Source organism: Triticum aestivum, chromosome 5A (genome assembly GCF_018294505.1).
Source record: "Triticum aestivum cultivar Chinese Spring chromosome 5A, IWGSC CS RefSeq v2.1, whole genome shotgun sequence".
NCBI lineage: Eukaryota > Viridiplantae > Streptophyta > Magnoliopsida > Poales > Poaceae > Triticum > Triticum aestivum.
The window spans coordinates 686,450,036-686,465,947 of record NC_057806.1 but is presented as its reverse complement, the minus strand read 5'-3'; the positions used below and the strand labels follow the sequence as shown (position 1 = coordinate 686,465,947).

Here is a 15,912-nt window from a genome sequence, read left to right as displayed (position 1 = left end):
GGTGCGTCTCCCCGGTTAGTTCAGATTCCTGATTTAGCGTTCTCGCGTGCAGGTTGAGAGTGAGACCGGCGTGCGAGTGCGTGCCACCCCATCAACATCGAGCCATCCATCATCGTGGGTACGTGGTGGCGACATTCTGCGCCCGGTGGTTAACAGATCAAGGTTAATAATCTCAGGCATACCATCAACGTTTCAATTAAATACGAGATAAGACATCTAAGAGAATGCAAGACTCTTTTTTTTCCTTCTTTCTCTTCCATCTCAGCAAATACATGACAACACATTCAAAAATTATCCAACATAACAACACTAAGATAGCAGTATGGTGGAAACAGTAAACAGAGTTGATGCGGAATTCAAAGAGAAGGAAAAATAGCGACGGAAAGCATTTTTACTATTTGTGTTTAAGTTCCTTACATTTTGATTATAACAACAAAGTTGGTTTATTCTTGATAACACTTTAATATGCATCGCTACGGCGATGAAAGAAGAGGAGAGGGATGCCAGAACAGGTAAAGAATAGATCTCGGCGTGGGTGATCCGCGCAACAAGCCATGTGGAAAGAGGAGATCTTTCTCACCAGGTTTGGTTCAAGTGCTGCAATAGTAATAAAGGAAAGATTCATAAATTATTTGCAGTGAACAAAGGCGGAAGTCCAATTTGGCACTTAGGAGCACGTGCTACTACGCGCGGAAAATGATTTTTGAAATCTCAAAAAAAGAATCTTGACAAATCTTTTACGTATTCATAGTCACATCCAAATGCTTCTTGCAAAGATTTAGACAAAAAGGTTAAAAATTTTGGCCTCTGCAAAAACTAAATAAATTGAACACCAAATATTACTCCAAAATGCCATTCCAATTTTTTTCACCAATGAAACACTACTGCTCCGTTCTGCATGAAAATTGTCAGGCATGCTTGCGACACTAACACGGGCATCCACAAAAATCAGATTTTTTTTTAACATTTTACGACTTTTTTAGGTACTGTTCATCCAGAGCATATGCTTCTGGGAGCCAAAACGCCATCCCCGAACAAAGATCCCTTCTTTCTTGTTGGCTACTAGGAATGTATCCAGTGAAGTTTCAGCATTCTTCGGCGACATGAAATTTGAAGGGGATGAAGAATGATGAGTATGGCTATTGAACGATCCAATTAATCAGCATGGCCTAAAAATTCCAATGTGTCATTTGGTTGCAGTAATAAACAATAAACAGTATTTTTAGCAACAGCAGTTAAAAGTTCTTTTTCTAGTGTACAACATTAAATAGTTTCTTTTTTGAGGGGGGCAACAGCAAACAGTTAAACACAACAGAGTGACACATAGCTCGAGGAAGAAAGCGCTCGCATCGCTCTCCAGGGAGCGGCTCGGGCGAAACCTACCGCGGTGCCGCCGCCACCCCCGTTCACCCCCCCTTGCCATCGTCTGGTGACGTCGCCGGCAAAGTCTGTGCGGCAGCCGGCGGCGGCGGGCCTCACTCACTCCGCCGCACGCGGCAGCTGACCCTGGACGGCGTGGTGTGCGACGCGAGGCTGGGTGCCGGGGAGGTGGTCCCCAGGCTCTCACTCTGGCAGTGGTATATAGGCTGTAGTGGGGCGCCGATGATCGGCCGGCGCGGGATGGTGGGCGCGCGGGTGCGGTGGTGCCCAAGCGGCATGGATCTGGCGCTTCTACCTCGGAGGTGATGGGCGCTTGGGCAACTGCGGCGCGCGTCCTCGGCTGTGGGAGACTCGGCCCTTCTACCTGCGTTGCACGAGTCTGGCGGCGACCTCCCGATGACCTCGTCCTGGCGGCCCGTGCGGTGCCTCTCCCGTCCGGCCACGCGGCACCGGCGGCCAATGTCGGGGATGGAGCGGGATTCAGATCTGGCGCCCCGATCCAGCGAGATGGAGTCATGGAGTGGGGTGGCGGTCCCTCCTCCCTACGCGGGCTGGTTGCAGATCAGCGGTGCGGCGGGTGCTGCCTCCTTCGTGTGGTGCTTGTGGATGGGCACCAATTCTGGCTCATCGGCATGTCGCGATGAGGTGGATGGCTCCGACGTGGTGGTGGCGCTGCCACGACACCGGCGGCGTGCGGGCGAGCAGAGGTGCTTTGCATGAGGGTGTGGTGTTGGGCGACGCTCAGGGCGAAAGCTTGTCGGGTTTTTGTCAGCCAACGGCGTCGGCATTCATGAACATCGTTTCACCTCCTTGGAGGCACCGCCATGAAGTCCATCCCTTTTACACCCTTGTATCCGGTTCTTCAAGTGAAAGCCTAAGGCCCGGTCAGGTTGGGCGATGGCGTCGGCATTGTCGCTTCCCTTTTTGGGACGTCATCTTGAAGAGCTTTGGATCCCGTTCGCGCGCTCCATGGGCTGAATGCTCGTGGCATTGCGGTCGGCAGGTGTCCGTCCAGCGATGTGGTAGTTCTGTGCGGCTTCTTGTGTGGCAATGGTGGCGGCTTTGGGTGGAGTTGGTTTGCAAATGGGTCTTGGTAGTCGATCTCTTCTGGCGTGTTCAAGGGGTCGTCGTGCCTCACTTTGTCTTTCTAAAGTCGGAGCTGCTGAGAAGGGGCCCTTGTGGTGACGATGACACGAGACGAGTGGTTGGTTCCGGCGCTGGCTTGGCGCAAGCCCAACACTTTTCTTCTGCAATGCTCGTCGACAAAGTCAGAGCTGCCTGGTCGCCGACGCGTGTGGTTGAGTGTTTGGCATCGACCGACGCAGGCCTCTGCACTTGTTTGTGGTGAGAGCAACATCGGTGGACGTTGATGGTGGAGTCAGAGTCGCCCTCGTGGAGGAGTGATGACGATAACACTGGACTGCAACCTCGCCGCCCCCCGCCTCGTAGCTCCGCCTTCCCCCGTCGAGCAGCCTCCATGCTATCCGTCGGTAACAAGTTCTTCACCACACACTCTCAAAACACAATCCAACATTTTTTCACCTCGCCGCCGTACGATTTGCGCAGAAGCTTAGTTTTGCCGTGCTCCTGGTTGTGCCTATGGTCTTCGGCAGCTCGGCGAGGGCAGGCATTGGCGCTCGGCGTGGGCGATCGGTGCAACAAGCCATGTAGAAAGAGGTGATCTTTCTCACGAGGTTTGGTTCAAGTGTTGCATTAGTAAAAGATTCATGAATTATTTGAAGTGAACAAAGACGGAAATCCAATTTGGCTCCTGGGAGCACGTGCTCCTACGCATGGAAAATGATTTTTGAAATGTCAAAAAATCCCTAACAAATGGTGGATGTATTCATAGTCACATCCAAATTCTCCCTGCAAAGTTTTAGGCAAAAAGGTTAAACATTTTGGTCTGTGCAGAAAATAAATATATTGAACACCAAATGTTACTCCAAAATGTCATTCCAAAATTGTTTTTTTCACCGACGAAATAGTGCTCCATTTTGCATGGAAACTGTCAAGCATGCTTGCGTCACAAACACAAACATCCAAAAAAATAAGAATGTTTTGAAGACATTTTACGACTTTTTTTGAGGTACTATTCATCCGGGAAAATAGCACATCAGGCCTCGAATCTGAGAAAAGCCCATATAGTTGTCGGGGAAATGTGACCAATCCGCTTGTCGACACCAGGCCCATCAGGCACTGGGCAGCACGCGTTTCGTCACTCCTAGTCAGTCCTAGCCTTCCCTCAAAAAAAAAGTCAGTCCTAGCCAGTAGCCACGGTGTCTCAAAAAAAAAAAAGCCAGTAGACACGGCGATGGCGACGGCGGGCGGCAGCCAATAGGATTTCGCCGGGCGTCCGTCCGTGCTCGGAGAAGAAGGCGAGCGCCTGCGATGGCAGCAAACGTGGCGCTGCTCTCCGCCTCTTCGCCCTCCACCTCCGCCTCCTCCATCCTCCGTCGCCGCCCCCCGCCCCGTTGCTCCGCCTGCCCCCGTCGAGCAGCCTCCAGGCTATCCGTCGGCAAGTCCTCCTCCACTCCTCTCAGAACTCAATCCTAAATTCTTCTTCTTCCACTCCGCTGTACGACCTGTGCTGAAGCTTAATTTCGCCGTGCTCCTGGCTGTGTTGATGGTCTCCGGTAGCATGGCGAGGGCAAACCCGATATGAAATGTTGTCCGTAGAATTTGGATAGGGTTTGAGGTGATGTGGCGGCCATGGCCTGCAATAGTTGTGATTATGGCCTTATGGGGGCACAAGCTTCAATTTCCACGCCCAATTCATGGCATTGCCATGGCTGAGGCTGTGGATGCTACTATATGTTTTATGTGTCATTCTGAATCTCTGATCCTGTCTCGTGCAATTGGGCAGTGGCTGCGATGAGCGACGACCCAATCAAGGAGTGGATCCTCACCGAGGGGAAGGCCACCCAGATTACAGGGACCAGCTCCATTGGGGGTGGGTGCATCAACGCCGCCCAGCGCTATGATACCGATGCTGGCTCCTTTTTTGTGAAGACCAACAGGTGTGCTAACACAAATTTATGTTTAGAACTAACTCACCAGTCAACATGTCATGGAGTAGTTCAAGTAGTCATGTTGGTGGCAACAATGGAATGGAAACATATTCTTGTATGCCAGGCGCATCGGTCCAGCTATGTTTGAAGGGGAGGCTCTGGGCTTGAAGGCAATGTATGACACCAAGTCAATCCGTGTTCCTTTGCCGTACAAGGTCAGTGAAGAACCAGATGCAAGAGCATCTATAAGTTGTGCGATGCATAAAACAGTGCTACAAGATAACCATACCTGACGTTCATGACTGAAACTGCACTACACCATACATTGCAGAACTAGATACTTTGTTCTGATATTTGATCGGTATACGTATTCCTATTCCAGTTATATTCATCTGAAGGTCGTTGGTTGCTTCTCATCTAGCAACTAACAGTTAGCATCTTAGCACAGAGATTGTGTGTACTATCTTTATTTGTCACTACCTGGCACCTGCCTACAGCTGCCATTCTTCTTCACTGTATTTCTTACTCTGTGCCCCTTTTATGACAGGTTGGTTCGTTACCAACTGGTGGTTCTTTTATCATTATGGAGTATATTCAATTTGGTCGTTCTAGGGGTGACCAGGTAACCTTGTCCCGAAACCCCTTTCATTCAAAGAAAAAGGTAACTTGTACCTTTTGTTGCAAGCTTTTATTTAAATCATTCACCGTTAACAAACAGCTTATTGTCAGTCAGCTCTAGGGAGAAAGCTCGCTGAAATGCATAAAGCTGCAAAATCTGACAAGGGCTATGGTTTCTACGTTGAAAATACTATTGGAAGGTAAAATTAAGCGCTCGCTATTCTAAAACTGAACTTGTCCCTTTTATCAAGACGAGATGAATGTCTCAGTGACATTTAACTTTGAAGTCCACCTCCAGTAGTGTGGCTTGCAACTCATGTTTGCTACCAATTTTCCTGATGTAGCACTCCACAAATCAACACTTGGACTGCTGACTGGATTGAGTTTTACTCGAAGCATAGACTGGGATACCAGTTGAAGTTGATATCACAGCGGTTCGGAGATTCAGCTATATATGAAAAAGGTACATACGAGAAAGGAGGAACATATGGAACTTGACTTATATGTTCCCATTTCTTCTGATGGACACATCATTAACTGGGTGTTAACATGTGGAGTAGTTCATAACTTCTTCATATAAGTTCCTCTTGTGCAGGTCAGCGATTGATTGACAATATGCATCCACTGTTTGATGGTGCTGTTATTGAGCCATGCCTTCTTCATGGAGATTTATGGAGTGGAAATATAAGCGCTGATACTAATGGAGATCCTGTAATACTGGATCCGGCATGCTACTGTATGTAAAAATCGCTATTTCTTGCCCTAATTTCCAGAATCACAATCAATGTATATGCAATGTGTTGATTCATTTTTATAAGGAAAGTGTCGATCAAGGCAAACACTAAGTGGTTATTAATTTGTTTGGAATCACTGAATTTCTTGCACAGTTTTGTTAGAACTCATAGATAATCGCTGAAGAAATGTCACTGATTGTTCTTTAACTGCAGATGGACACAATGAAGCAGAGTTTGGGATGTCATGGTGTGCTGGATTCGGAGGGGATTTCTACAGCTCCTATTTCGAGGTATCCGATGCTCATTTTGTTCCACTACATGTTTCGTAATAAAAACGAGATAGTACAATTTGTGTATCACTCCCATAAAACGAAGAGTCCCTTGCCCCCAGCTGTACTTGTTGAGTTCATCTGCATATTTTCCAACACATCCCGCTGAGTGCTTGACCGCTTGTCTTTCTCTCTTACTATTTAACTCATGTCTTGTGCTGGGTGGGCCTCTCAATTTACTGTCCTGATGGAAAAGTTACATGTAACATACTGAACTGTTATTCAGGTGATGCCGAAGCAGCCAGGCTTTGAGAAGAGGAGGGACCTGTATCTCCTATACCACTACCTGAATCACTACAACCTTTTTGGCTCTGGGTACCGCTCCTCAGCTATGTCCATAATCGAAGACTACCTGCGGATGCTGAAGGCGTAGCCTCGTCTTCTCTGAGAACAAGGATTTTCCAACCTCTGCTTCTCAGTGAATTCTGTTAACGAAGCAATGCATGTATAAATGGCATGTTTTTGATATGTTGTGGATTCGCAGTGAAATCCTTACATTCTGTTGTAAAATCATTATCAACTAAAACTTCCTTATATGGTTACATCTGTAAATACATATCAGTAATGATCCATCTCACTGTGTTTCTGGCGCACAAATGGGTATGACACAAAAATACTGTATCCCTCCCTCCCCTTTCATCTTTCCTGTGGTGGACTACAGACGCGGCCATTCCATAAATTCAGCTCCACGGATTCCATAGATTTCAGCTCCGCGGAGGTAGTGTTCGGGGCAGCTCCACACGCTCCGACCGTGGAGTTGGTAGCTGGAGCCTTCCCCAACAGGCCCTCAGACAGTGTAAATGAGGACAGAAGTGAAATATGCATACTCTTGTGAAGGAATCTTTTGTCACAGCAGCAAACAATGAAGAGAATCGTGTTTTTTGTGAAAAAAACTCATCTACATCAGAGCTTCTTTTCTGTTGAACCCTAGAATCAAGTAAAGAGAAGGGGTATATGATGAGAGGAAGAGTTGAAGACTTACGTCAGGTGAACAGTTTGCGCCTGTGGGATCATAATCTTAGCCAGCATCTTGGTCAATTAGTCCGCAGTGACGTATAAATCATGTGAACAAGTAAGTACTGCATGGCCAGCTGAGACACTTTTCTTGAAGTACATGATCATGCCATCTACATTTCATTCGTGAAAAAAGACTTAATTCAACCAAGGGATCTTATGATCGTGCATAGGACAAAGGTTACTTCTATGTTTATATAGTTCCATCCACTGGTTGTATGAAAGTAGTGATTCCTAATACAAAAGGGCAATGAATTGATTGCATATTTCCTAGAGAACCTTACCATTCAGATTTTGTCCTACCAATAGTCCAAGCAGGAACAGGAGCCGTTCTTGAAGTGGTGGAATCGGTTTCGATCCCTGACAACTATGACCCGATCGTAGACCGCTGAGACTATCTTCATGACAGAGTGACAATCCTCGCAGATTCTCAGGTTCTTCACTATGCGGATGACAGCCCCTCTTGTCGTGCTTATGAGTCCCAAGGCAAGCGCGAGTTTCTCGCTGTGCTGCGAGATGCAAACTTCTTTGTCCTCCTCATCAACGTCAAAGGTGACTTCTTTAGTTAAAGGCTTGTAGCCCTTGAGGCTTAAAGTCTTGCAAATCTCATCAAGCATTGCATATATTCGATCACACTGAGGATGTGAACGGTCCCCGGACAAGAACTCGTAAACCACACCATTTAGCTCAACAATGCTGGATCCTGGAGGCTTGTATATCTTATGTTCTTTCATTGAGCTCCTTACCCCTTGTACAAGGTCCCATTTCCCAGCATCAGCATAGACATTAGATAAGAACACGCATGCCCCAGCATGCTGAGGATCCAACTTGAGTATCTCCATGGCAGCCATCTCGCCCATGTCGACATTCTTGTGAACCCTACAGGCAACCAAGAGAGCACCCCATAGGACAACATCAGCCTGGAACGGGACAGCCTTAATGAGAGCCAATGCCTCCTCCAGCTGCCCTGCTCGACCAAGCAGATCGACGACGCAGCCATAATGCTCTATGGTGGGCTGCACACGATATTCGACAGGCATACAGTCCAGGAACTTCTTGCCCTCATCCACCATGCCAGCATGGGCGCACGCGCTCAGCACGGCGGTCATGGTGATGGAATCTGGGTCCACGCCTGTGTTCTTCATCTCAGCGAACAAGGCCAGCGCGTCCCTGGGGAGCCCGTTGATGGCCAGCCCGGCGATCATGACACTCCACGTCCGGACATCCTTGTCGAGCGTCTCCCGGAACACGGACCACGCGCTCTCGACATCTCCGCACCTCATGTACATGTTGAGCAGGGCGGTGCCCAGATTCCTGGTGGTACTCCGGCGGGTCCTTGCATAGGAAGCATGCGCCCAGCGGCCAGTGTCGAGCGCGCCAAGGTGCGCGCAGGCGGAGACGAGGGCGAGCAGCGTGACCTCGTCGGCGGCGGGCATCTGGCGCGAGAGGCGCAGCACGTGGGTGTAGAAGCCCTGGGAGAGGTGGGCGTGGAGGAGCGAGTTCCAGAGAGGCAGGTCCCTTTGGCCGGGGGGACTTGCGTCGAACACCTGGCGTGCGGCGGGCAGGTCCCCGGCGGCCGCGTAGAAGGAGAGGAGTGACGCGCCGATGAAGCGGTCGCGGGAGTCGAGGCCGCGGCGGAAGAGGGAGGCGTGGACGGCGGTGCCCGGTGCGGCTGCTGCGGTGGGTGAGCTCGCGGGGAGGAGGCGGGCGCAGGCGGCGAGGAGGGGCGGGTAGGTGTAGTTGTTGGGGTTGGAGAGGGGGCCGAGAAGCATGGAGCGGTAGAGAGCGACGGCGAGGTGGGGGCGGGGGCCGTGCGCGAGGGAGCGGATGGTGGTGTTGTAGGAGAAGGTGGAGGGGTGGGCTCGGAGGAGGGAGAGCGCGTAGGGGAGGGAAGAGTTAGCGGCCGACGCGGCGAGCGGGGCGGCGGCTGAGGGGTCGGCGTCGAGGGCGCCGGAGCGGAGGAGGCGGGCGTGGAGAGCCCTGTTCGAGAGTGTGCCCGCGGTGGTCGGCGGCGGCATCGGCGGCGGAGGTGGACCTCCGGCGGCGGTGGATGCAAATGATGTGGGTACCGCTTCATCAGCTGCTTGCGGATGCTGCATGCGTAGCCATGTCTACTGTCAGAACACAGTCTGAATTCCCATTTTTTAACACGGCCTGAATTCAGAAAACGAAGCAATGCACGTATGTTTTATGTGATTACATTTGTTGTAAATAATAGTCTTTGCAACTTTCTTTTACAACACTGTATATCAATTGAAAGGTCGAGCTGCCCCGTGTCGTCCTTGGTGACTCGGGTAGCGTGCAGTGACCAGAATGACCACCACCTCCCTCCGCCCCTTCTCTCGGCGCCATCATATGGCACCACCGCAAAGCCGCCCAACAACGGCGGGGCAATGCTTGTTTCAGGCGAGGCGTGATGCTCGGTCCAGGCAAGAGGATGAGTCGTGTCGTTCCTATCTCCGGCAAGGTCTTGGCAAGCCCTCCCTGATGACGGAGATGGCGCTTCCCTCAAGCTCGGGCATTGTCTAATCTCCGAGAGGTCAAAAATCCCCCTCCCCCCCCCCCACCTCGTGGGATTCCATTACATTCTATGGTCCTGCTTCACCGTTGCCACGGAGTGGTTGTCTTCACATTTAAGGTCCTCAGACCGGAACCAAGCATTAAGTTTGATGGGTCACCGTTATCTCTTATTGTATTTGGTCCTCATAGATGTCTCCACCTATCACGTCAGAGGTTGGAGATTTTCTAAACAATATGTGTTACATGTCTAGTTCTGAAGATCATGTTGCATGCGCCGTTAAATTGGACAACTCACATAGAGTTCACCACAGTATAATAACTTACTAGACAGATCATAAGACTACAAACACAAATGACGACATATAGATCTGGCACAAATGAATCTCTCGCGACAGGGGCGAAACTCAAGGCGACGCCACGACGTCCCCAGCTCAAGCTACAAACACAAATGACGTTGAGACCCTTGGCGTGCACAAAACTTCTCCCGGAGACCCCATTGACAATCACTTTGGTGCTTGCGGTCCTAAGCAAAATGGAGATCTAACCACACCACTTCTGGCTGAAACCCTTGCTCCTCATTGCATCGAAAAGGAAGGGCCAAGCGAGGGAATCAAACACCCGAGAAATGTCAAGTTTCGGAAAGGCGCTAGCCTCCTTCCTAGCGTGTATCTTCCTTGCAACTTGCCTGACCAGCAGAAAGTTGTCATGCAAGTGCCTCCCGCAAAATGAAAGATGACTGATTGGCCGTGACAATTTCCTTCATTCTTCTGTGTGCTCTATTGGCTAGCATTTTGGCGAAAATCTTAGCCACGCTATGAGGGAGACTGGTCGGGCAAAAGTCCCCCACCTCCTCTGCGTCTGGTTTCTTCGGGATGAGCACGATATGTGCACGGTTCAGCTTCCCAAAACCACGCCCATCACCTACATAGAGCTTGAGGATAACAGTCATGATCTCATTCTTAATGATAGGCCAGGCCTTTTGGTAGAAAGCCACGGAAAATCCGTCCAGCCCCAGTGCCCGCTGTGGGTGCATCTCCTTAATCGTGTTCGAGACTTCATCCTCCATGAGAATGGCATCCAACTCTGAGAGATCATGCACTTCCATGTCTAGAAAGCAAGCTCAGGTCCACGTCAACCTCCTACTTTATAATCTCAAACTCTGACAATTAGACAACCATCAACCCTCCTCTCCTATGTGTTGTTTGACCGGTTTTCCCTTGTTGGCCGCCTCTCAGCAGTCAACTCAGCCGTCACGCCACTAAAAAAACTCAACCGTCATGTCACACGTACCTGTAAACCATGTAATTCTAAATTGTTAAGAGAAAAATGATTAAACTCCCCTAGATCGACATGCTAGTGTTAATTTATTTTAGAGATTTTCAAACAAATGGGACTTTTATGTTTTTTTAATTGGTCCTGATTAAGTTTTTTTTTCCTTGTAATTTTTAAGACATTTGGAAAAAATATTGAAAATTTCTCGGAATGATCAACATAGTAGTGTTTACTTTTGAGAAAAATTTCAAATGTTTCTAAGCACTTTCATTTTTGGTTCAAATTTTGACCAAATTTTGTCCTGAATATGCATTTTCCTTGTAATATTTAAAATTGTGGCAAAATCAATTGAAACTATAATAGAATGATCAGCATGGTATTGTTCATTTTTTTGAATTGTTCAACTTTTTCTTGGCACTTTTGTATTTTGGTCAAATTTTGATCAAAATTTATCCCGAATATTTATTATCCTTGCAACTTTTAATCTGTTTGGCAGAAAATATTGGACCTTTGCAAGAATGATCATGATAGTATTGTTCGTTTTCGCGAAAAAAATTAAATGTTTCTAGGCACTTTCATTTTGGGGTGAAATTTTGACCATAATTTGTCATGAATATGCATTTTCCTTGTAATTTTAAGTTGTCTGGAAAAAATGGTTGAAACTTTACCAAAATGATCAACATAGTACTATTCATTTTGGGGATTTTTTTTGAAATTCTGTGTACTTTCATTTTTTGGTCAATTTTTTATATGAATATGTTTGGCAAAAAGTATTGAAACTTTGCCAGAGTGATCAGCATAGTAGTGTAATTTTTTTCTATTTTTTCTTGGGTCTTTCATTTTTTATCAAACTTTGACCAAAAAGGAGCTGAGGTGACAGCTGACTAGATGGTCAGCTGGTCAGAACAGCCCAGAAAACTGGTTAGAGGAGAGATGAGTTGGTAGTTGTCCGGTTTTTTAGAGTTTGGGGTTGTAAACTAAATGATATGATGTTTGGTGTTGTTTCTTACACTTCCATGATAATTCAGAGTTGTAATATATATTTCTTTCAATATTCTTTTCAACTTTCTTACAACACTGTATATCAGTTGTAAGGTCAAGCTGCCCCGTGTCGTCCTTGGCAACTCGGGTGGCGCTTCATGACCAGAACGGGCACCACCTCCCCCCTCCCCCCCCCCCCTTGGCGCCACCAGAGGGCATCACCGGTAAAGCCGCCCGCACAACGGTGGGGTAGTGCTTGTTCCAGGTGACTTGGGACGCTTGATCTAGGCAAGGAGGCGAGCCGTGCCATCCCCGCATCTAGCATGCCCCCCTCGGTGACATGGAGGACGCTCGCTGGTGACTCCGTGGACATCGCCGACTCAAGCTCAGGTGTTGTCTAATCTCTGGGAGTTATAACCCCCATCCTCATCCGCACCAGGCCACCAGCAAACCCTTTTCCACACCTCTGGCGGCCATGCCATGGTGGGGTGTAATGGCCTCGACTCGAGCTCACGGATGTGCTGCTTCGTGGGTGGAATTGAATAGATTTTTCAGTTGCCTAAGCAATATGCAGCAATTGAGCATAAAAACAGGATATGTCTCGATAATTCAATTCAGAGCACATGCACATCTACACCCGTTGAACAGTAAAATCAAAATAAATAGTAAAAAATTCAAAAAAAATCTAGAACTTTTTTCATGCATGATGCTTGAGTGTGCCAGGTGAGCGCTACAATTCATGGGCAAACAACATTCAAGGAGCTCGTGCCAGAAAAGACAAAATCAGCTATGAACATTAGTTTTTCAAACTTTCTCACATTTTTTTAAAAGGGGGGGACTCTCCGGACTCTGCATCAGAACGATGCATGCGGCCAAAATTAATAAATAAGCAAACAAGGTTCAACAAGGTCTTAAAGTCTCAAAAGAAAAAAAAAAGAGAAATGCTCACAAAGAGCCAAATAGCTGTTGGGGATCGTAGCAGAAATTTAAAATTTTCTACGCATCACCAAGATCAATCTATGGAGTAATCTAGCAACGAGGGGAAGGAGAGTGCATCTACATACCCTTGTAGATTGCTAAGCGGAAGCGTTCAAGTGAACGGGGTTGATGGAGTCGTACTCGTCGTGATCCAAATCACCGATGATCCTAGCGCCAAACGGACGGCACCTCCGCGTTCAACACACGTACGGTTGGGAGACGTCTCCTCCTTCTTAATCCAGCAAGGTGAGAGGAGAAGTTGAGGGAAAACTCCGACAGCACGACGGCGTGGTGGTGATGGAGCTCGTGGTTCTCCGGCAGGGCTTCGCCAAGCACTACGGAGGAGGATGAGGTGTTGGAGGAGGAAGAGGGCTGCGCCAGGGGAAGGGTTCGGCTTCCCTCTCTCTCCCTCACTATACATAGGGGGAAGGGAGGAGGGGGAGGTGCCCTAGGGTTCCCTAGGGGAGGGGCGGCGGCCACAAGGGAAACCCTAGATGGGTTTGGGCGCCCCCACCCCCTAGGAAACTTGTGTTGGGGAACGTTGCAGAAAACAAAAATTTTCCTACGGTTTCACCAAGATCCATCTATGAGTTCATCTAGCAACGAGTGATTGGTTTGCATCTACATACCTTTGTAGATCACGCGCGGAAGCGTTCAAAGAACGGGGATGAGGAAGTCGTACTCGACGTGATCCAAATCACCGGAGATCCTAGCACCGAATGGACGGCACCTCCGCGTTCAACACACGTACGGTCAGCATAACGTCTCCTCCTTCTTGATCCAGCAAGGGGGAAGGAAAGGTTGAGGAAGATGGCTCCAGCAGCAGCACGACGGCGTGGTGGTGATGGAGCTGCAGTACTCCGGCAGGGCTTCGCCAAGCACTATGGAGGAGGAGGATGTGTTGGAGAGGGAGAGGGAGGCACCAAAGGCATGGGTTGAGAGGCCCTCCTTTCCCCACTATATATAGGGAGTCCAAGGGGGGAGGCGCCGGCCCTAGGAGATCCAATCTCCTAGGGGGGCGGTGGCCAAGGGAGGAATCCCTCCCCCCCAAGGCACCTAGGGACTCTTCCCTTCTTGAACCCTAGGCGCATGGGCCTCTTGGGGCTGGTGCCCTTGGCCCATGTAGGCCAAGGCGCACCCCCTACAGCCCATGTGGCCCCCCGGGGCAGGTGGCCCCACCCGGTGGACCCCCGGGACCCTTCCGGTGGTCCCGGTACAATACCGGTGACCCCAAAACTTGTCCCGATGGCCGAAATAGCACTTCCTATATATAATTCTTTACCTCCAGACCATTCCGGAACTCCTCGTGACGTCCGGGATCTCATTCGGGACTCCGAACAACATTCGGGTTACTGCATATACATATCCCTACAACCCTAGCGTCACCGAACCTTAAGTGTGTAGACCCTACGGGTTCGGGAGACATGTAGACATGACCGTGATCGCTCTCCGGTCAATAACCAACAGCGGGATCTGGATACCCATGTTGGCTCCCACATGCTCCTCGATGATCTCATCGGATGAACCACGATGTCGAGGATTCAAGCAACCCCGTATACAATTCCCTTTGTCAATCGGTATGTTACTTAAGATCCGATCGTCGGTATCCCAATACCTCGTTCAATCTCGTTACCGGCAAGTCACTTTACTCGTACCATAATGCATGATCCCGTGACCAGACACTTGGTCACTTTGAGCTCATTATGATGATGCATTACTGAGTGGGCCCAGTGATACCTCTCCGTCATACGGAGTGACAAATCCCAGTCTTGATCTGTGTCAACCCAACAGACACTTTTGGAGATACCCGTAGTATACCTTTATAGTCACCCAGTTACGTTGTGACGTTTGGTACACCCAAAGCACTCCTACGGTATCCGGGAGTTACACGATCTCATGGTCTAAGGAAAGGATACTTGACATTGGAAAACTCTAGCAAACGAACTATACGATCTTGTGCTATGTTTAGGATTGGGTCTTGTCCATCACATCATTCTCCTAATGATGTGATCTCATTTATCAATGACATCCAATGCCCATAGTCAGGAAACCATGACTATCTATTGATCAACGAGCTAGCCAACTAGAGGCTTACTAGGGACATGTTGGTGTCTATTATTCACACATGTATTACGATTTCCGGATAACACAATTATAGCATGAATAAAGACAATTATCATGAACAAGGAAATATAATAATAATCCTTTTATTATTGCCTCTAGGGCATATTTCCAACAGTCTCTCACTTGCACTAGAGTCAATAATCTAGTTACATTGTGATGAATCGAACACCCATGGAATTCTGGTGTTGATCATGTTTTGCTCTAGGGAGAGGTTTAGTTAACGGATCTGCTACATTCAGGTCCGTATGTACTTTACAAATATCTATGTCTCCGTCTTGAACATTTTCACGAATGGAGTTGAAGCGACGCTTGATGTGCCTGGTCTTCTTGTGAAACCTGGGCTCCTTGGCAAGTGCAATAGCTCCAGTGTTGTCACAGAAGAGTTTGATTGGCCCCGACGCATTGGGTATGACTCCTAGGTCAGTGATGAACTCCTTCACCCAAATTGCTTCATGCGCTGCCTCCGAGGCTGCCATGTATTCCGCTTCACATGTAGATCCTGCCACGACACTCTGCTTGCAACTGCACCAGCTTACTGCCCCACCATTCAAAATATACACGTATCCGGTTTGTGACTTTGAGTCATCCAGATATGTGTCGAAGCTAGCGTCGACGTAACCTTTTACGACGAGCTCTTCGTCACCTCCATAAACGAGAAACATTTCCTTAGTCCTTTTCAGCTACTTCAGGATATTCTTGACCGCTGTCCAGTGTTCCTTGCCGGGATTACTTTGGTACCTTCCTACCAAACTCACGGCTAGGTTTACATCAGGTCTGGTACACAGCATGGCATACATAATAGAACCTATGGCTGAGGCATAGGGGATGACACTCATCTCTTCTATATCTTCTGCCGTGGTCGAACATTGAGCTGAGCTCAATTTCACACCTTGCAACACAGGCAAGAACCCCTTCTTAGACTGATCTATATTGAACTTCTTCAATGTCTTA

General features: G+C 48.5%; 2 protein-coding genes across 3 annotated transcripts; one reads left to right on the top strand and one right to left on the bottom strand.

Annotated features, from left to right (window-relative positions):
* Nucleotides 1-3,629: 3,629 nt before the first annotated feature.
* On the top strand, nucleotides 3,630-6,644 carry LOC123105995 (protein-ribulosamine 3-kinase, chloroplastic). 2 transcript variants are annotated; one of them, XM_044528191.1, is made up of 9 exons: nucleotides 3,630-3,898; nucleotides 4,247-4,400; nucleotides 4,516-4,606; nucleotides 4,939-5,013; nucleotides 5,121-5,209; nucleotides 5,354-5,472; nucleotides 5,605-5,745; nucleotides 5,957-6,033; nucleotides 6,299-6,644. In XM_044528191.1, the coding sequence occupies exons 1-9, from the start codon at nucleotides 3,772-3,774 to the stop codon at nucleotides 6,443-6,445; spliced, it is 1,020 nt and encodes a 339-aa protein (XP_044384126.1). In that variant the 5' UTR covers nucleotides 3,630-3,771; the 3' UTR covers nucleotides 6,446-6,644. The 2 variants fall into 2 exon arrangements, with proteins under 2 accessions (XP_044384126.1, XP_044384125.1); XM_044528190.1 differs by having other exon boundaries at nucleotides 4,939-5,052.
* Nucleotides 6,584-9,177, bottom strand: LOC123105994 (pentatricopeptide repeat-containing protein At5g66520). Its single transcript, XM_044528189.1, has 2 exons — nucleotides 7,371-9,177; nucleotides 6,584-7,199 (listed from the first exon to the last, which is right to left on the bottom strand). The coding sequence occupies exon 1, from the start codon at nucleotides 9,102-9,104 to the stop codon at nucleotides 7,386-7,388; it is 1,719 nt and encodes a 572-aa protein (XP_044384124.1). The 5' UTR covers nucleotides 9,105-9,177; the 3' UTR covers nucleotides 6,584-7,199; nucleotides 7,371-7,385.
* Between the last annotated feature and the right edge of the window lie 6,735 nt (nucleotides 9,178-15,912).